Source organism: Giraffa tippelskirchi, chromosome 9 (genome assembly GCF_054371585.1).
Source record: "Giraffa tippelskirchi isolate mGirTip1 chromosome 9, T2T-mGirTip1v1.2.pri, whole genome shotgun sequence".
NCBI lineage: Eukaryota > Metazoa > Chordata > Mammalia > Artiodactyla > Giraffidae > Giraffa > Giraffa tippelskirchi.
Window position 1 is genome coordinate 79,539,893 of NC_137283.1, and position 22,336 is coordinate 79,562,228.

The window sequence follows — 22,336 nt, forward strand, 5'->3', positions numbered from 1 at the left end:
TCTAATTCAGTCTTTAACTCTATCTTGTTAATTCAATACTACTATATTAATTTATTTAAATTAACCTTTTAAATATGTTCTTATTTATATCATAATGGAGGGAATGGAAATCCATATGGTCTAAGAAATAGAGAAAATAGATAACATAGATCCAAAGATTATTTATATTAAACCATTTATCTTTTGAGAATTTGAATTTTGTTATGAGAATGGACTACAACTGTTTCTTAAGTAGTAGAGTGATTTGCACAGAGAAAACCCTCAATAAATGTTAGTTACTATTTTTTTAAATAACCTTATATATTAAATCTCAAAATTCCTGTTTGGTTTCTTGACCTCTGACAGTAACGGTGCCTTACAACAGACCTGACCACCGACTCCTTCCTCATCAGTGGAAGTGAATGGTGAAGCTGAGCAGTGAAACAGAATGTTACTGCCACACCATTTCTATGCATCATCCCTTCATTGCACCGTTTTATACATCCTTTTCTCTTTGCCTACTACTCTCCCATCATTTCTGCAGAAGTTGGATGAAGACTCATTCTGAGTTTAGCCATTTGTAGAACAGAATTTTCCATGAGTATTGTACAAATGTGGACGCTCCATCCTCCTGGATTACAAGGACATGATTGGTCACCAACAAATGCCTTAAGCCTGATGTTTGTGAAAAAATATTACATAAATAGTATACTTGAACCATTTTTACTTTAGGTGTTTTTAAAAGAAGTTTTTCTAAAACTAATCAGAGAGGGATACTTGTATCTGGAAAAATAAATAAATAAATAAACCACCCATAAAAGAAGGATCTTGACTAGTGTGTTTCAGTTATGTTGAAACTTGGTATAAAAGGCTGCAGTAAGTTGCTGGTTTAATTGTCTAATGAGACCAACACTTTTCAGAAGCAGGTGAGTATATAGGGCAGGAAGAGATACAATGTATCTTGATCACAGTTTTCCTGGCCTAGTTTCACAAAGAAGGTGTCTAATTGCTGATGACACAGTCTTTTCAGAAAGCAAGAAAGAATTTTCTATATCATTAAGTTAAGAAAACTTCATTAACATTTTTTTTAAACTGTTGTAAAGGGTATTTTAAATAGTTGAGCTCTACTGTTCTTGATCAAAATCCAGTCATCAAATCTGCTTGCACTTTGGGACTACAAAAAGAAGCCAGTTCCTAGGAATCCCTGAATCAAATCTCTGCTTAGAAATTTCCAGCAACATTGAAAGCATGTTTTGCAACAATTCTTTATTACACTTTATGATAGATTGCAAGGCACAATTTTCAGAATGACTAGCAAATTAATTACGCTTGTGAGCCTGGTGATTCTTTGCAGCATGTTTACGCATGGAGAAACAACATGCAAACGTCATTTGGTGAAAGAATGGCATACACAGCCCTCAATGTGTGTGGTAAACTGGACACTAAAAGAAGAATCTGCCTGAGCTTCTATGGAGATCACTGGCTTGGAGATGTAAATATTAAAATGAATAATTCTGGCAATCAAGTTGTTTCTAAGATTTGCCCTTTGCAAATTCAAATAGGAGATATCCTTGTAATTTCTTCTGAACCATCTCTTCAATATCCAGAAATAATGAATATTTCTGAAGCATCACTCATTGACGGTCTGCAAAATACCACAACTGAAGATCAGTTTTGGTTGACTAAATCTGAAGATCAGATTTAGTTTTGTTGCAAACTAAAAGTAATGCACACTGTTAATTGTTAGTGGCTGAGCGTTAGAACACACTATTTTATCACAATAATGGCAAGTGGTTCATCACTTTGTCAACTGGGCCTTGGCCTCAATGTGATGGTGAAAGAGCAATTCTGCCAGGAGAATTCAAGTTCAGAGCTTTGCTCTGGGCATGGTCGATGTCTTACAGGGTTTGGAGCAAGACGTACAGCTGTCATTGCCAGCCTCCATTCTCTGGGAAATACTTCTAGGAGCCGGATGAATGTTCTTGTAAATAATGTGAAAATAATGGCAGTGACATTAACACAACAGAAAAATGGAATAAGCAAGGATATGAATGTATCTGTCACCCACCATTTACAGATAAGATTATTTTTTTTAAAATAACATCACTCTATTAAAATAGTAAAATAGACTGAATTCATACATGGCTACTTACCAACTAATGGGCTACATTTTTAAGAATCTGGTAAATTTTTTAGAATAGGCTAAATTCAAATTCCAAGAATATAAAAATCCTATGAAGTATTCTCTAAAATATATGCCTATTTAAAGAAGATTTCTTTAAAACATGTGTTTTATACTTTAACATCCATTTTTGCATCATTCTCCAAATTCACTCTTAATATTTCATTAAAATTTATCAGAATAACATGTTTTAGTTTTTCAATGAAATTCCCAAGGTTATGGTATTTGGGGAAAGCAATTCTGGATGATAGTGTAGAATCAAGGGTATTGCTGAGTTGAGGATGATAAAAAACTACCTTGTTGGGGGGAAAGTATTGAAGCTGCTTGGGAGAGTTAGAGAAGAAGAAATAATTGTGAACACAAAGCAGTGTTCTCTATAGTGTTGGGATGGCACTCTACAAAGTGATTGATAGATCAAAATAACAAGGAGGGGGAGAGGTTGATATAATTATTAACTTTAAAAAAATGTTAAATGGCTTTCATAAGCTAAATGAGAGGCAATGATGAGGAAAGCTTGCAAAGGAAGATATTTGGTCAGTGGATGAAGCAAGAAGGGCAACTTAAAAACAGTGTAACCTTAGGCTACCTGAGGCTGATATGAGAATTTAAGGGAAATAGACTATTCCTACTTGAAAGTTTACTAAGGAATTTGAATCATCAAAGGAAAGTGAAGAGAAACCTTGAAAAAATATAGGGAACATTTGATGTTTAGGACTGTGTGAAATAATTTCTTTCCATGACAGTTTCAGATACCCAGCATGTAGAGTTAACAAAGGTCTTGGGTGAGAAAGGATCTAACAAAGGGAAACTAAAACACCTGACATAGTTGGCAATGACAGGATGAGAAAATATGTAACAGACTCATAGTACATTTTGGTCAGGAGCAGGGAATGCAGGTGAGCAGCAGATGTAGCTGGAGCAGGCTAGACTCAGGGCTATTACTGCAATTTTGCTAGGCAAGCTTGAGGGGCTTCAACCAGGTTCTTCTGTATGCCTAGGAAGACTCCATTTCAGCCAGATTTGAGGGGACTGTACCATAAAATGTAATGGAAAAAGTCTTTAGGCTTCAAAATTCACTTAAGCCAATGATTCAAAAAGTAATTTTAGACTCATTGGGGAAGAAGTTCTGAAGCTATTTTAGAGCATAATTCCAGAAATATCCACTGGACATTCTCTCTGTATAACTGGGATTGAATTCCCATTTGACTCTACTGGCAGTGGTGATAAAAGATATAAGGTACCCCGACTCAAAGTGTAGCAGATAATTAAAATTAAGATAGGTAAGCAAAAAAAAAAGAAAAAAAGAAAAGAAAAATGAAGAAGAAGGAAAGAAAAAAAGCACTCAAGTTTCTGATTTAGGGTGAATGAAAATGCAATTTAATTGAAAGCTTTCAAAGCATACATTTTAGCCTGTCCAAAGAATTTTAGAGAATATTTGGCCAGAAAATCTCTACCATCTATTATAATATTAACTGGCACAGATGTAATCATATATCATGGGATATTATTTCACACTTTTACCATGATTGCATTGAATTATTTCCCAATGTTTATTCATTTGTTAGTAACATACCAGTAGATAATATGAATGACTAAATTTTAAACATGCAAAATGCCTAATATTATTTTTTAAACACTGAGCATATATCATTATTATATTCTAGTTATAAACAATTACTTCAATTTGAAGTCTCAGAAGATACCAAAATATTAGAATATTAGAAATACTCTGTATCTTCCTGAGAATAGAAAGGAATTGAGAATATTTACTGTACCTTTTTGTTAGCACTACCATAACAAAGAACCACAGTGTGAGGGGCTTCAACAATAGAAGTTTATTTTCTCAAAGTTCTAGAGGCTAAGTGGTCCCAGTCAAGGTGTCAAGAGGACTGGTTTCTCTGAGGCCTCTCTTTAGTGTATTGTCAGCAGCCTCCCTGTGTCTCCAACTTCCTTTCCTCTGTGGTGTCTGGGCATCCTCTTCTTATAAGGACGTCAGTCATTGTTGATTAGGACCTAAACTAGTGACTTGCTCCTTGGAAGGAAAGTTATGACTAATCTAGACAGCATATGAAAAAACAGACACATCACTACTAACAAAGGTCCGTTTGGTCAAGGCTATGGTTTTTCCAGTGATCATGTATGGATGTGAAAGTTGGACTATAAAGAAAACTGAGCACCAAAGAATTGATGCTTTTGAACTGTGGTGTTGGAGAAGACTCTTGAGAGTGCCTTGGACTGCAAGGAGATTCAACTAGTCCATCCTAAAGGAGATCAGTCCTGGGTGTTCATTGGAAGGACTGATGCTGAAGCTGAAACTCCAATACTTTGGCCACCTCATGTGAAGAGTTGACTCATTGGAAAAGACCCTGATGCTGGGAAAGATTGAAGGCGGGAGGAGAAGGGAATGATGGAGGGGGAGATGGTTTGATGGCATCACCGACTCAATGGACATGAGTTTGAGTAAACTCCGGGAGTTGGTGATGGACAGGGAGGCCTGGCGTGCTGCAGTCCATGGTGTCACAAAGAATTGGACATGATTGAGTGACTGAACTGAACTGAAACTAGTCACTTCATTTAATCTCTACTCTCTCTAAAGACACTGTCTCCAGGGAAGTCACACTATTCAGTTCTAAGGACTAGGATTTCAAGATAAGAACGTTGTGGGGGAGTCACAACTTAGCCCATTACCCTCACACGGACTGAAACAGAACATAACCTGTTGAATATATTACTATTACTTTAGCTTTTATGTATGGGAGTATGTTGGCACACAATCATATAAGGATGAGGAGTTCTGCGTTAGTGAAGAGGAATGTCAGTCTATGAGGAATCTGAAAAGCAACAACTGGCAAAACGTTCTCACAAATTAAATTAAAATTTCATTATATTGGGTGACAGGGCTATTGCCAATATATGTGAAATAGTTTTGTAGGAACTGGAATTTTGTTAGGCCCTGGAATTTTGTGGGCACATTCCTCTATGAAGGATATTATGAGATGATTAATTGCACTGAAGTATATGCTATGCAATGTTTTGGTTTTTGATATAGGAAAACATAGCTTGTACAAGTGGAATTTGGAAAATAGTATAGCAGCAAGAAAATGTAAAATTTAAAAGTTTGTGCATAGCTTCTGAGAATCCAAGCAGTCTTTTCTATTTTTTCCAAAGAATTTTAGATTAGGCTTTATTTCATTGATTTGATTTTACTGTGGGAATCATCAATCTGAGATCCATCCTCTTAGAACAAAATTTTAAGTATAAAATATATTATTTTTGACATAGCATCTTGAAGTGCAATGCTGTGGAGCAGAAAGCTAACACTTATTTTTTCTTGCTTGACTGAAACTTCATTCTCTGGTTTTTCTTCAAATAGTATAATACCTTTGTATTTTCCTTGTTTGAATCATTACCTTCACTACATGTTAGGGCTAAAACAGAGCAAACATTTGAATATGTCACTTTGTATATTACCACTGCAATGTTACCAGTGTATGTTGAGGAACTGGGACTTACATGTAGTTATCTACTCTCAAATTATAATTAACACATTCAAATTATCACAAAAATTAGCTAAAGCCCAAATACCCACAATCATAAAAGTATTTTTAATATTGTGTCGTGTGTGTGTGTATATACTCAGTTGTGTCCAGCTGTTTGTGATGCCATGGAGTGTAGCTTACCAGGCTCCTCTGTCCATAGGATTTCCCAGGCAAGAATATTAGAGTGGGTTGCCATTTCCTCCTCCAGGGGATCTAACTCTGTGTCTCCTGACTACATCTCCTGCTTTGGCAGATGCATTCTTTACCACTTGAGGCACCTCAGAAGATAATATGTCATCTGGTGTGTGCTAAGTCACATCAGTCATATCCAACTCTTTGCAACCCCATGGACTGTAGCCCACCAGGCTCCTCCATCCATGGGATTCTCCAGGCAAGAATACTGGAGTGGATTGCCATGTCCTCCTCCAGGTGATCTTCCCAACCCGGGGATTGAACCTGAGGCTTTTATGTCTCTTGCATTGGCAGGTGGGTTCTTTACTACTAGTGTCACTTGGGAAGCCCTGTCATGTGGTAAGAAGATGGAAAAACTGATATTAAATCTACTGAAATCAATTTTGTTTCTACTTAAATCCATCTTCATGAGGCACTATTTCTAAATTAAAATTACATTTTTTGAAAATTTTAGGATATTAATAATTAAAGAATTTAGGAAAAATCTGTGACCAATGAATACAATCTATGAATACAATGTAAATATTTTAATCTAGTTGAAGCATTGATTTTATCTTTTTAACCATAACTTGTTTGAAATAATTGGCCAATGTCAATGACATATCTGTTTCCATGGGAACTGTAGAAATATTACTGCAAATAGTTTCACTTGTGAATGTGAGAAATCATTTTCAGGTAAAAATACACATGAATGTATATAAACATACATACAAAATCAGTTTTAATTTTGTCATGTATTTCAACTTAAACTTGAAATGTTTCAATTATTACTGGCAAATACAAGCTTAGTGATTATATGCTCAGACTTTTAGGGATAAAATTAAGAGATCAGTTTGGTTAACAATTAAATCATTATTCTGCTATACGTTTCATAATCTGGAAACAAGTTAAATGTCTTATTATCATGATAAAATATAATTTGTTCTTAGATGCAAACATTCGTTTAGAAATAGTGTATATTTTGCACATATTTACAAAATTGTATCTAATGTTTTTCCTTATGTAACAAGTCATTGCTGGCAAATTCCCTTTCATAAAGAGTAAAAAAAGTTTATTCCTTCTCGAATGAATTTAAAGATGTGAAATAAAATCATTGTTGAAACCAATAGTACTTTTTTTAAACTTTTCATTAAATATTTAACAATGAAATTGTGTTCCTATCTCATCTTTGAACTCTCCTACAGTTTTCATATTCTGGGAAATATAGCTGACCTTCAGTATATTTAAAAATTATTTTGGGCAATGGTGTCTCCTGTCACACGTAGACACTTAAATAATCATTTCCTGGTAAAAGCAAAAGTTATGTGTTTCTCAAACTGTCAAAAGTGATAGCTTCAAATGTTTCTCTTACACATCTTTCCACCTAACATAATTCAGATAGATCTGAAAGTTTAGTAGGGTGTATCAGTTTAGTTCAGTTCAGTTGCTCAGTTGTGTCCGACTCTTTATGACACCATGGACTGCAGCACTCCAGGCTTCCTTATCCAACACCAACTCCTGGAGCTTAATCAAACTCATGTCCATCAAGTCGGTGATACCATACAATCATCTCCTCCTCTGTCGTCCCATTCTCCTCCTGTCTTCAATCTTTCCCAGTATCAGGATCTTTTCCAATGAGACAGTTCACAGCAGATGGCCAGAGTATCGAAAATCAACTTCAGCATGAGTTCTTCCAATGAATATTCAGGACTGAATTCTGTTAGGATTGACTGGTTGGATCTCCTTGCAGTCCAAAGGACTCTCAAGAGTCTTCTGCAACACCACAATTCAAAAGCACCAATTATTCAGCACTCAGCTTTCTTTTTAGCCCAACTCTCACACCTGTACATGACTACTGGAAAAAGCAGAGCTTTGACTAGATGGACCTTTGCTGGCAAAGTAATATCTCTGCTTTTTAATACGCTGTCTAGGTTGGTCATAGCTTTGCTTCCAAGGAGTAAGCACCTTTTAATTTCATGGCTATAGTCACCAACTGCAGTGATTTTGGAGCCCAAAAAATAGTCTGTCACTGTTTCAGTTGTTTTCCCATCTATCTGTCATAAAGTGATGGGACTGAATGTCATGATCTTAGTTTTCTGAGTGTTGACTTTGCCAAATTTTTCACTGTCTTCCTTCATTTTCATCAAGAGGCTCTTTAATTCTTCTTCACTTTCTGCCATAAAGGTGGTGTCATCTGCTTATCTGAGGTTACTGGTATTTCTCCTGGCAATCTTTAATCCTGCTTGTACTTCATCCAGCCTGGCATTTCACATGTACTCTGCATGTAAGTTAAATAATCTGGGTGACAGTATACAACCTTGATATACTCCTTTCCAGATTTGGAACCAGTTTGTTGTTCCATATGAAGTTCTAACTCTTACTTCTTGACTTGCATACAGATTTCTCAGGAGGCAGTTATGGTGGTCTGGTACTCCATTTCTTGAAGAATTTTCCACAGTTTGTTGTGATCCACATAGTCAAAGGCTTTGGCGTAGATAATAAAGCAGAAGTAGATGCTTTTCTGGAACTCTCTTGTTTTTTCAATGATCCGACAGATGTTGGCAATTGGATCTCTGGTTCTGCCTTTTTTAAATCCAGCTTGGACATCTTGAAATTCATGGTTCACGTACTGTTGAAGTCTGGCTTGGATAATTTTGAGCATTACTTTGCTAGCATGCAAGATGAGTGCAATTGTACAGTAGTTTAAACATGCTTTGGCGTGTCTTTCTTTGGGATTGGAATGAAAACTGACATTTTCCAGTCCTGTGGCCACTGCTGAGTTTTCCAAATTTGTTGGCATATTGAGTGCAGCACTTTCACAGCATCATCTTTTAGGATTTGAAATAGCTCAACTGGAATTCCATCATCTACACTAGCTTTGTTCGTAGTAATGCTTCCTAAGGCCCAATTGACTTCGCATTCCAGGATGTCTGGCTCTAGGTGAGTGATCACACTTTCATGGTTTTCTTGGTCATTAATATCTTTCTTGTATAGTTCTTTTGTGTATTTTTGCCACCTCGTCCTAATATCTTCTGCTTATGTTAGGTCCATATAATTTCTGTTCTTTATTTTGCCCATTTTTGCATGAAATATTCCCTTGATATCTCTAATTTTCTTGAAGAGATCTCTAGTCTTTCCCATATTATTCTTTTCCTCTGTTTCTTTCCTTTGATCACTGAGGAAGGCTTCCTTATCTCTCCTTGCTATTCTTTGGAACTCTGCATTCAGATAGGTATATCTTTCCTTATCTCCTTTGCCTTTAACTTCTCTTCTTTTCTCAGTTATCTGCAAGGCCTCCTCAGACAACAGTTTTTCCTTTTGCATTTCTTTTTCTTGAGGATGGTCTTTATCACTGCTTCCTGTACAATGTCAGGAACCTCAGTGCATAGTTCTTCAGGCACTCTATTAGGTCTAATCCCTTGAATCTATTTGTCACTTCCACTGTATAATCTTATGGGATTTGATTTAGGCCATATCTGAATGGCCTTCTGGTTTTCCCTACTTTCTTCAATTTAATTTTGAATTTGGCAATAAGGAGTTTATGACCTGAGCAACACTCTGCTCCCAGTCTTATCTTTGCTGACTGTATAGAGCTTCTCCATCTTTGACTGCAAATAATATAATCAATCTGACCATCTGGTGTATCAGTCATTGCCTATAATAGGAGGAGTTGGTAGCAGTGCAGGCAGTGAGAACAACTGTCTTTAAAGAAATGTTTTCAGGGCTTTTCCCCTCAGGTAATTTATTTCCTTGAGATAGGATATGAGCTTCAGCTCAGATATTTTTTAGCATCTTACTGTGTCCTGCAGATGTATGAAGACCATATAATTTATCTTCCAAAACATGGCATTTTTTGACAGAAGAGGCAGCTAAAAGAGTTCCATATATATTTGAATTTTTTTTTTTTTATTCTCTGGCAGATTGGTTTCATTAAGTAGACAGACATATAAAGTAGCTCTATTCAAAATTTATTTTTAATCAGATAGTTTCCAAATAAAATATTGTAATTTGTCCTTTGCAAATTAAAAGCACATTTTAAAACATATTTTAAATTGATTATCTGAAATATTACAAATGATATAAGCAAAAGCTATATATACTTTTTTTTTTCTCCTGAAGAATGAGTATCATTTCAATATGGTCTTACAATTGTAATTTTTTGGAACTCTACCTATACCCTCTTAAAAGTTGCATTTATGATTAATAAATTTGAACTTGTTAACACTTTCAGTTGACTCTTCTGATAACTATGCCATCTTAATTGAGAACATTTTCACTGAGCACATGTTGAGGTTCCTGTTAATCACAAATGAAAATCTGGTAGTGTTAAATAGTCTCATTTTTTTCCCCCTAAAATACATCAATAAAGTATTTCCATAGGAGCTATATTTTTATTCATTTCAGAGTTGTTTTTTGCAAACATTTTCAAAGAGAATCCTCATGAAATAAATGATCTCTACATATGATTCCTTTGGATGTTTGAGAAATCTAAGGTTGCTGTGATTGAATTCCATTGTATACTACACAAAATTAATCTATGAAATATAGAGTCTCCTTCAAATGTTGCACTCCACAGATCTAGTTATTACAAGGACCAATTATAACATTTATACTCTCAAGCAGTTTTGAATTCATTGAATTTGTTAAGTGTCTTCATTGTATTGGATAGGGATACATTTTAATGTCTTAAAAATAAGAATAATTAACTAAAACCTTCAGAAACTGATCTTTGGGCTTAACTTATTGTTTGTTTTTATTATTAAGTACTTGTAGCTGATTTTCAATGAGATGCAACAAAAGCTTACAAAATTCTTCACCAAAATGCCAAAACCTTCCTGAGATACTGTACTATTTTCAGTCATTCTTCACAAGTTTAAACATTTCTTAAATTCAAATTGCTAATGGATGGCAGCAAGAGAAAGCACATTTTGTTATGTTATTTTTTTTTAATCAGCTTTACAGAAAAAATTGTCTATTGACCTGTGAATATTTTCAATTGTTTGTAAAATTTTCAACAATAGATTATATTCTACTTGTGTGAACATCATATCTGGTTTGCTTTTAAAATGTGCATTATGAATGAACCACAATAAATTCCAAGTACATATCTTTTCCATCCTTCTCTCAACTTGAGCAAACAATGTATATTCATGATAAATTTAACAAAATATATAATTTTAGCACAGTAGCACAGCACACATAACTTTTTAAAAATATATTTAGTGAATTTTCAAGAGCATTCTTAATGTTGTCAGATTGCTTGCCTTTGACAGAATAAATATATAAAGCTTTATTTTAACTCAATAAAATGAAACGAAAAAATCAAACTATCATTGAAATGAACTGATTACCTATTTGAAATCTCTGACTTAAGGATATTGTCTGGTAACTTTTAACTGTGTGCCAACTTATTCTGTTTACTGAGCCAAAACATTTATAACAATCACTTTAGTTTTTGTGTGTACAGAGAAACTTGTAATAGAAATTAAGGAAAATAATTTTGGCATAATCATTTGATCTAAATGAAAACTCATGCTTCAGAGTGTTATATAAGAATACCTCCTGCATCTGAACCCAACTCATCAGTGTAAGGGGATTTTTAAAATAATCCCTAACTTTTAAGTAGATGCTAATGGTTCTTGAGTAAACATGTGTCTTCTGGTTTCATGTAGTCAGTTTTGTCACTATTCTCAGTGGTGCATTATTAAAGTGACATAATCTAGAGGTAAACTCATTGCCAAATTAACAGGGAAATAAATTTGAAGCATAATTTTTATGAAAAAATGTATATTACTGCATTTAAATTAGTTACTGTAAAATAAGAAATAAACATCAGAAAACCGTAAAATAAACAAATCATTGTATATTTGACCTGGAGATTGCAATTTTTTTTTTTCTGTAACGAATAAGATAGAAAATATTTTTACATTCTGAGACATGTGGTATTATCACAGTAACTCAACTCTGGTATTGCAAGGTGAAATCATCCATAAGCAGTATGTAAATAAATGAATTTTATTATGTTCCAATAAAAATTTATTTTCAAAAAAGTGGAAGACCATATTTGGCTCACAGTTGTAATTTACCAACCCCTTTATATCATGTAGTAAATGATCAGTTCTATAGCAAGGATATATAGACTCTCTACAAACTACATGACTGGAATGTTTGGCCTCAGTTTGTCTTTGCTATAAAACATATACACATAATCCATAATTTCTTGAGGTTCCACTGACCCAGCTTACATGCACTGAGTAAAGACATGTAGTTATCACTGGTTAACTTTCAAATTTCTCCTCATGGTAAATTAAATACTATTTATGTATCCTATAAAAGGCCATGACTGGATTTAAAATACAAAGTAGAGATATATGAAACACATTTGTTTACTTAACTGCAAATGTGAATAATAGTATTTAGCCAGATAATACAGGATAAATGGTCATTAGATTGATAACTTGGGAGAACTTATATCTCAGAAATAATGTGTCCCACAGCCTTAGCTTAATTAGTGAAATTATGAGCCATGTCAGGTAGGGCCATGCAAGACAGATGGGCCATGGTGGAGAGTTCTGACAAAACATGGTCCATTGGAGAAGGGAATGTCAAACCACTGCAGCATTCTTGCCGTGAGAACCCCAAGAACACTATGAAAAGCAAAAAGATATGACACTGAGAAGTGAATTTCCCAGGTTGGTAGGTGACCAATAAACTACTAGAAAAGAGCTGAGAAATAGCTCCAGAAGGAATGAAGAGGCTGAGCCAAGCAGAAACAACAAACAGTTGAGGAAGTGTCTGGTGGTGAAAGTAAAGTCCAATGGTGTAAAGAACAATGTTGCATAGGAATCTAGAATGTTAGGTCAATGAAGCAAGGTAAATTGGAAGGGATCAAGCAGGAAATGGCAAGAGTGGACATCAACATTTTAGGAATCAGTCAACTAAAATGGACTGGAATGGGCGAATTTAATTCAGATGACCATTGTATCTACTACCGTGGGCAAGAATCCCTTAGAAGAAATGGAGTAGCCATCATGGTCAACAAAAGAGCCTGAAACACAGTACTTGGGTGTAATCTCAAAAACAACAGAATGATCTCTGTCTGTTTCCAAGGCAAACCATTCAATATCACAGTAATCCATATCTATGCCCCAACCAGTAATGGCAAAGATGCTGAAGGTGAACACTTGTATGATGACCTACAAGACCTTCTAGAACTAACATAAAAAAAAAATGCCCATTTCATCATATGGGACTGGCATGCAAAAGTAGGAAGTCAAGAGATACCTGGAGTAACAAGCAAATTTGGCCTTGGAGTACAAAATGAAGCAGGGCAAAGGCTAAAAGAGTTTTGCCAAGAGAATGCACTGGTCATAACAAATATCCTCTTCCAACAATACAAGAGAAGACTCTACACATGGACATCATCAGATGGTCAACACCGAAATCAGATTGATTATTTTCTTTGCAGCCGAAAATAGAGACACTCTACAGAGTCAGCAAAAACAAGACTGGGAGTTGACTGTGACTCAGATCATGAACTCTTATTGCAAAATTCAGACTTAAATTGAAGAAAGTAGGGAAAACCAATAGGCCATTCAGATATAACCTAAATCAAATATCTTATGATTTTACCGTGTGAATGACAAAGAGGTTCAAGGGATTAGATCTGACAGAAAGAGTGCCTGAAAGACTATTGACAGAGGTTTGTAACATTGTACAGGAGGTTGTGATCAAACCATCCCCCAAAAAAAGAAGTGCAAAAGGCAAAATGGTTGTTTGAAGAGACCTTACAAATAGCTGGGAAAAGAAGAGAAGTGAAAGGCAAAGGAGAAAAAGAAAGCTATACCTATCTGAATTCAGAGCTACAAAGAATAGCAAGAAGAGATAAGAAAGCCTTCCTTAATAATCACTGTAAAGAAATAGAGGAAAACAATAGAATGGGAAAGACTAGAATCTCTTCAAGAAAGTTAGAGATATCAAGGGAACATTTCATGCAAAGATGGGCTCAATAAAGGACAGAAATGGTATAGACCTAACAGAAGCAGAAAATATTAAGAAGAGGTGGCAAGAATATGCAGAAAAATATAAAAAAAAAGGAAAGAAAAGAAAATCTTAATGACCCACATAACCATGATGATGTGATCACTCAACTAGAGCCAGACATCTTAGAGTGTGAAGTCCAGTGGGCCTTGGGAAGCATTACTATAAATAAAGCTAGTGGAGGTTATGGGATTCCAGCTGAGCTATTTCAAGTCCCAAAAGATGATTCTGTGAAAGTTCTGTACTCAATATGCCAGCAAATTTGGAAAACTCAGCAGTGGACACAGGACTGGAAAAAGTCAGTTTTCATTCCAATTACAATGAAAGGCTATGTCAAAAAATGATCAAACTAGTGCACAAAACTAGCATCCTACCTGCTAGCAAAGTAATGCTCAAAATTATCTCAGCTAGGCTTCAACAGTTTGTGAAGCGAGAACATCTAGATGTTCAGTGCAGATTTAGAAAAGGCAGAGGAATCAGTGATCAAATTGCCAACATCCGTTTGATCATAGAAAAAGGAAGAGAATTCCAGAAAAAAAGAAAAGAAAAGAAAAAAACTACTTCTGCTTCAATGACTACACTAATGCCTTTGACTGTGTGAATCACAACAAACTGTGGAAAATTATTAAAGAGATGGGCTTTCCTGGTAGTGTAGCTGGTAAAGAATCCACCTGCAATGCAGGAGACCCCAATTCGATTCCTGGGTAGGGAATATCCACTGGAGAAGGGATAGTCTACCTACTCCAATATTCTTGGGCTTCCCTGGTGGCTCAGTTGGTAAAGAATCTGCCTGTAATTCAGGAGACCTGGGCTTAATCCCTGAGTTGGGATGATCCCCTGGAGAAGGGAACAGCTACCCGCTCTAGTATTCTGGCCTGGAGAATTCCATGGACTGTATAGTCTGCGGGGTTGCAAAGAGTCAGATATGAGTGAATGACATTCACTTTCACTTACCTGCCTCCTGAGAAATCTGTATGCAGGTCAAGTAGCAACAGTTAGAATCAGACATGGAACAACAGACTAATGCCAAATTGGAAAAGGTGCTTGTCAAGGCTGTATATCAACTAAAGAACCTCTTGATGAAAGTGAAAGAAGGGAATGAAAAAGCTGGCTTAAAACTCAACATTCAAAAAAAAAAAAAATTAAGATCATGGCATCCGGTCCCATCACATCATGGCAAAGAGATGGGGAAACAATGGAGATGGTGACAGACTTTATTTTCTTGGGCTCCAAAATCACTGCTGATGCAGCCATGAAATTAGAAGACATTTGCTCTTTGGCAGAAAATGACAAACCTAGACAGCAAAATCAGAGACATCACTTTGTCGGCTAAGGTCCATCTAGTCAATGTTATGGGTTTTCCAGTAGTCATGTATGCCTGTGAGAGTTGGTCCATAATGAAGAATGAGTGCCGAAGAACTGATGATTTTGAATTATGGTGTTGGAGATACTCTTGAGAGTTCCTTGGACTGCAAGGAGATCAAACCAGTCAATCATAAAGAAAATCAATCCTGAATGTTCATTGGAAGGACTGACGCTGACGTTGAAGCTCAAATACTTTGGCCACCTTATTGGAAGTGCCTGCTGCTGCTAAGTTGCTTCAGTCGTGTCCGACTCTGTGCGATCCCATAGACGGCAGCCCTACTCGTTAGAAAAGACCCTGATGCTGGAAACAATTGAAGACAGGAGTAGAAGAGGATGACAGAGGATGAGATGGTTGGATGGAATCACTGAATCAATGGTCATGGGTTTGAGCAAGCTCTGGGAGATTGTGAAGGACAGCTAAGCCTGGCCTGCTGCAGTTCATGGGGTCGCAAAGTGCCAGATATGACTGAGCTACTGTGCGATGATGATGACACTCTATGAGCATGAACTTGTAATATTATAGGCAAAATGACCTGATGACTCTCTTAGAAGACCTAATAACCATAATATTTTGAAATATTTTGGGGTACATATTGTATTATTCAGTGACTTAAAGTCTTAGCAAAAAATGTACAGAAAGTATCACACTTTTAGTAGTTATAATGTATGTGTTATGCATGCACCTATGTACCTATGTATCCACACATCTCTCTTTTCAGTTATGCATACTTTCCTAATGAATTTCTCCAAAAGCCTTTAGGGACTTTGCATAGTCTTTTATGTATATATGTATAATCTTTTTGCTCTTTGCATATTAAAACATATTATTTGATATATGAATCAGAAGTAATAATGAGATTATAGTGTTCCAAAGAGTTATATTAAAAGTTATAAAATTTATATTTCCAAAGCCTTATGAATCAATTTTTATTACATAAATTGGTGTCCCAGGTGGTTCTAGTGGTAAAGAACCTGTCTGTCAATGCAGGAGATGTAAGAGACTCAAGTTTGATCCCCAGGTTGGGAAGATTCCCTGCAGGATGGCACAGCAACCCACTGCAATATTCTTGCCTGAAGAATCCCCTGGACAGAGGAGTCTAGTAGGCTACAGTCCGTAGGATTGCAAAGAATTAGACATGACTGAAGTGAGTTAGCATGCACGCACACATTACATGAATTATCCTTTGTGTCAAAATTTCACTGCTCTTAAGTTTCACTGCAGACTGAAAATTTTGGAATTAAATATTTTAGAAAATTATAGCTATCGTGTTGGGAACAGTTTAATCATCTATATCTAATGCAATTTTAAATCAAAATGGCAAAGAAATAAATACAATCTTATTTTAAAACTAGTGAGAATTTTGAAAAAAAAAAAACCTGATTTTTAAGACACCTCAATATTGTGAGAGTATGAAAATAATAATTAGCCATGAGATAAAACTATATAATTTCAAACACTATAAAAATGAAATTAAGAAGTAAAAATTCAATCTAAAATTAAATGAAATGCATTCTTCATTGTAATTCTGTTTTTCTCAGTTTGAAAATGTTATATAAGATTTCTATTATCTATTATAAAATTATTTCTCTGATTTTATAACTTCATAAGGTTTATTGCAAAAAACTAATAAGCATTATTATTAAATAATGGAAGTATAAAAATTCTTATGGTCAATTCCATATTTTCAAAAGTTTTCAAAAATGATTTTGATATAGGAACAAGTGATTGTCAAAAAATAAGCTCTCAGTCTTAGTTTAGGATTAAGTTACAGCTGCAAAAATAGTTTTAGATTCAGGATTCAAGAAGGTTTGTTTGGAAGCCATACTGTGATCTCTACAGACAAGATTAATAATTTTTGGAAGCCATGACATTGCACTGGAAAAATAATTTTTCAGGACATGATAACCACAGGGATCATTCTAAGAGATAACCAATCTGATTAGTGAAAATTACCAAAAACATTTCATTAGAGGTTTAAAGCAGAAGGGAGGCAGAAAATTTTCCAAGGTAAAGCAATTTCCTCATTTTCAAAATCTCTACCAGTGGGTAGAATGAGAATAGTATTTTGTCGATTAAAAGGAGAGCTAGCAGGAGGTAAATCATCTATATATATTTTTTTCATTTTTAAAATTGAACTTTAATCCTATTTTGAAACTCAATTCTAAAGGCTGGAAAACTAATAACATTCCATTCCACCCTGTCTCCAATCCCCTGCCATGGAGAGAATTGAACTAGCCCTACTCTCCTAAGTGTAATTTGTTAAGTATGGGGGATAACTAATCATGTTACTTGAGCCAATAGGCACATTACAGGTACAATCAACTCTATGCCTTAGTATTCATACAACTGAGAGGTAAAATTATGGCAAATAGTTATACAAGTTACACTTTTAATGATGCATATTATTTTCTTCATTGTTGACTAGGAAGGCTTTTATGTAATTTCGATTGCTATTCACATTGCAAAACCTTACTGTGTAGAATCTTTTTCTTAATTCTCTAGTCACTGTGATGATTATTAGCATTGATGGTGACATGTTCTTCTAAGCACAGCATAATCCACAATAATATAATACTAAAATAACTAAAGGTTCTGTATCCAATTGCTAACACAAAGAATTTCCTTTGCTACCCCACTCCAGCCTGATGAGGGACCTGAAGGTTTTTGTCCTACTGGATTTTTTGGTGCCCTTCCATTGAGATAAATTCCTTTTTGACTGATTAGCCAAACAATGCATCCAGGAGCTCCCCATTCAACTGAAAATTGTTTCAGGATAATTTGTGTGTTGACTAAGTATGTGGTATATATTATTCATTTAATGAGTGTTAATTATTAATAATTATGGGATATCAGGATGATCATGACTTCTTTTTATTTTTTGTGTTAAGGAATGCAAGTATGAATTGATTACAAATAAAAGAGTTTGAATGCTCAATAAGCATAAATTTAGTTAAACTTCTGAAACATGTTGTTGTTGTTTGGTCTCTCAGGTCTGTTTGACTCTTTGCAACCCCACGGACTGCAGGAACCCAGGCTTCTGTGCCCTTCAACATCTCCCAGAGCTGGCGCAAAATCATGTCTATTGAGTCAGTGATACCATCCAACCATCTCTTCTTCTATCGTCCCCTTCTATCCTGCCTTTAATCTTTCCCAGCATCAGGGACTTTTCTAATGAGTCAGCTCTTCCAATCAGGTGGTCAAAATATTGGAACTTCAATTTTAGCATCAATCCTTCTAATGAATATTCAGGACTGATTTAGTTTAGGATTAACTGGTTTGATCTTCTTGCATTCCAAGGGGCTCTTTAGAGTCTTCTCCAACACTGCAGTTCAAAAGCATCAATCCTTTTGTGCTCAGCTTTCTTTATGATCCAACTCTCACGTCCATAAATGACTACTGGAAAACACATAGCTTTGACTTGATGGACCTTTGTCGGCAAAGTGATGTCTCTGATTTTTAATATGCTCTCTAAGGTGGTCAGAGCTTTTCTCCCAAGGAGCAAGCCTCTTCTGGGCATGACTACAGTCACCATCTGCAGTGATTTTGGAGCCCAAGAAAATAGTCTGTCACTCTTTCCATTGTTCCCCCATCTATTCTCCACAAAGCGATGGGACCAGATGCCATGATCTTAGTCTTTTTAATGCTGAGCTTTAAGTCAACTTTTTAACTCTCCTCTTTCACTTTCATCAAGAGGCTCCTCAGTTCATCTTCACTTTCTTCCATAAGGGTGGTGTCATCTGCATATCTGAGGTTACTGGTATTTCTTCTGGCAATCTTGATTCCAGCTTGTGTTTCATCCAGCCTGGCATTTGTCATGATATACTCTGCATATAAGTTAAATGAGCAGAGTGACAACATACAGCCTTGGCATACTCCTTTCCCAATTTTGAGCTAGTTCGTTGGTCCATGTCCAGTTCTAACTGTTGCTTCTTGACCTGCATACAGCTTTCTCGGGAGTCAGATAATATCTGGTACTCCAATCTCTTTCAGAATTTCCCACAGTTTGTTGTGATCCACAGAGTCAAAAGCTTTACCGTTGTCATTGAAGCAGTAGATGATTTTTTTTTTTTTTGCCTGGAACTCCTTGCTTTTTCTATGATCCAATGGATGTTGGCAATTTGATCTCTGGTTCCTCTGCCTTTACTAAATCCAGCTTGAACATCTGGAATTTCTTTGTTCATGTACTATTGAAGCCGAGCTTGGAAAATCTTGAGTGTTACTTTACTAGTGTGTGAAATGAATGAAATTTCGTGGTACTTTGAACATTCTTTGGCGTTGCCTTTCTTTGGGATTGGAATGAAAACTTTTCCAGCCCTGTGGCCACTGCTGAGTTTTGCAAATTGGCTGGCATGTTGAGTGCAGCATTTTCACAGCATCATCTTTTAGGATTTGAAATAGTTCCTCTGGAATTCAATCACCTCTACTAACTTTCTTAGTAGTGGTTTTTCCTAAGATCCACTTGACTTCACACTCAGGATGTCTGGCCCTAGATGAGTGATCACACCATCCAGGTTATCTAGGTCATTAAGGTCTCTTTTGTACAGTTCTTTTGTTTTTGAATGTTTAGTTTTAAGCCAGCTTTTTTATCTCCTCTTTTACCTTCATCAAGAGGCTGTTTAGTTCTCTTAGCTTTCTGCCTTAAGGGTGATGTCATCTGCATATCTGAGTTTACTACCATTTATCCCAGCAATCTTTATTCCAGCTTGTGCTCCATGAATTTATTATCTCCAGTTATTCCCCCAGATTCCTTAGGATTTTCTATATAGAGAATTTTATTATCTGCAAATAAAGTTATCTTTATATATTCCTTTCTAATATTATAGCCTTTGATTTTATTTCATTGCCTTAGCTAGGCCCTCTGATACAGTGTTTAATAACAAAGGAGGTATCCTCTTTTTCTTGCTGTTAAAAATATTCACTATTTCATAATTATCTAATGTTAGCTGTATGTTTTACATAGACATCTTTGTCAAATAAAGAGCCTCACTCTACTTATAGATTGTTGATCATTTTTTATAAGGATTGGATAATGCATTTTTTCAAATGTTTTTCTTGCACATATTGAGATGATTTTATGATGTCTCAATTGATTTCATGATTTTGTAACAACTGCAGCTAATTCATGAATTACAGATTTTCATATCTAAGCCAACGTTGCAATCCATGACTATATCTCAATTGGACATGATATATTTATTTTTTATTTTGTATGTTCTACATTTGGCTGGTAATACTGTTTAATAAGCCTTTTTTTCTGTTATATTTCTGTTATATTCATGTGGGGTATTGACCTATATAGTTTTCTACTATTTCTTAACTTTGAAATATAATAGTTAAGTTGGACTCTCCAATTTGAAATGATGTATATATTTGCTATTATTTGCCTGCCTAAATGTGTAATATCACTCATTTGTGAAATCACATAAAACATAGCACATTTATTAGAAAATTTTGTATAAAATTAAATTATTTTTAATAGTTGCAGTCTTATTAATATTTTCCAATCCTTGTTGGTTGTGCTAGTCAATGAAGTTTTTCATATTGGTTGTTGGATTTGGGTCATAAAGTTCACAATATTATCTTGTTGTGCTTCTAATATCTGTGGAATCAGAAGTAACGCCTATTATTTCACTCTTATTGTTGATAATTTGTACTTTTTTCTTTTATCAAATTCATAGATTTTTTTAATACTGTTGATCTTTTCAATGTACCAAACATTAGCTTCATTAATTTATTCTACCATTTTCTATTTAGCTCACTTCTTATTCTACTTACTTTGGATTTAATGTACTCATGTTTTCATTGACTTGTTAATCCAGTACACTGGCCTTCAGTGTTTCTCAAAAATGCCAGTTATCATTTGCACTATTTTTTTTCTTTTATGTATGCCTTTTTTACCATCTTGCTGATTTAATAATATAATGTTTTGAATACTGAATGTACTCTACTTACAGTAATTGTATTTGTTCTACCTGGAGATTGCCAAGCTTTTTGTATCTGTAAGTTAATGATTTTATCTGGTTTGTAAAGTTCTAAGCCATTATTTCAAATTATTTTTACTGCCGAAATCTCCTTTCCTTCTATAATTGCACATATGACAGACATTGTATTATCCTACTTTTTACTCTGGCTGTGCTCATTTTAGTTCAGTCGTTCTTTTCTCTGCTCATCAGATTAATTCCTGTTGAGATATACATGTGTGTATTTATTAGGCTTCTTTATTAGGCTTCTCAGTTCAGTTCAGTCACTCAGTCATGTCTGACTTTTTATCAACCCTGGGTTATAGCATGCTTGGCTTCCCTGTCCTCCACCAACTCCAGGAGACGGCTCAGATTCACGTGCATCAACTCAGTGATGCCATTCAACCATCTCATCCTCTGTTGTCCCCTTCTCCAACTGGCTTCAATCTTTCCCAGCATCAGGGTCTTTTCCAATGAGTCAGTTTTTCACATCAGGTGGCCAAAGTATTGGAGCTTCAGCTTCAGCATCAGTCCTTCCAGTGAACATTCAGGACTGATTTCCATGAGGATTGACTGGTTTGATCTCCTTGCAGTCCAAGGGACTCTCAAGAGTCTTTTATAACACCACAGTTCAAAAGAATCAATTCTTCAGTCTTCAGCTTTCTTTATACTCCATTCTCATATTTGTACATGACTACAGGAAAAACCATAGCTTTGACTAGATAAACCATTGTCAGCAAAGTGATGTCTCTGCTTTTTAATATGCTGTCTAGATTGGTCATAGCTTTGCTTCCAAGAAGCAAGCATCTTTTAATTTCATGGCTGCAGTCACCATCTGCAGTGATTTTGGAGCTCCCAAAAATAAAATCTGTTATTGTTTCCACTGTTTATCCATCTATTTACCATGAAGTGACAGGACCAGATGCCATGATCTTAGTTTTCTGAGTATTGACTTTTAAGCCAAATTTTTCATTCTCCTCTTTCACTTTCATCAAGAGGCTCTTTAGTTCTTCTTTGCTTTCTGCCACAAGAGTGGTGTCATCTGCGTATCTGAGGTTATTTGTATTTCTTCTGGCAATCTTCATTCCAGCTTGTGTTT

The 22,336-nt window shown here is 35.4% G+C and overlaps 1 protein-coding gene across 1 annotated transcript in view; it reads left to right on the forward strand.

The window, feature by feature from the left end:
- The first annotated feature begins 1,286 nt into the window (after positions 1-1,286).
- EYS (EGF-like photoreceptor maintenance factor) overlaps positions 1,287-22,336 on the forward strand; it is a 178,283-nt gene continuing 157,233 nt past the window's right edge. Inside the window, 4 exon segments of the mRNA XM_081530870.1 lie at positions 1,287-1,428; positions 1,431-1,880; positions 1,883-2,061; positions 6,459-6,567. Of these exon segments, the coding sequence (XP_081386996.1) occupies positions 1,287-1,428; positions 1,431-1,880; positions 1,883-2,061; positions 6,459-6,567 (880 nt within the window).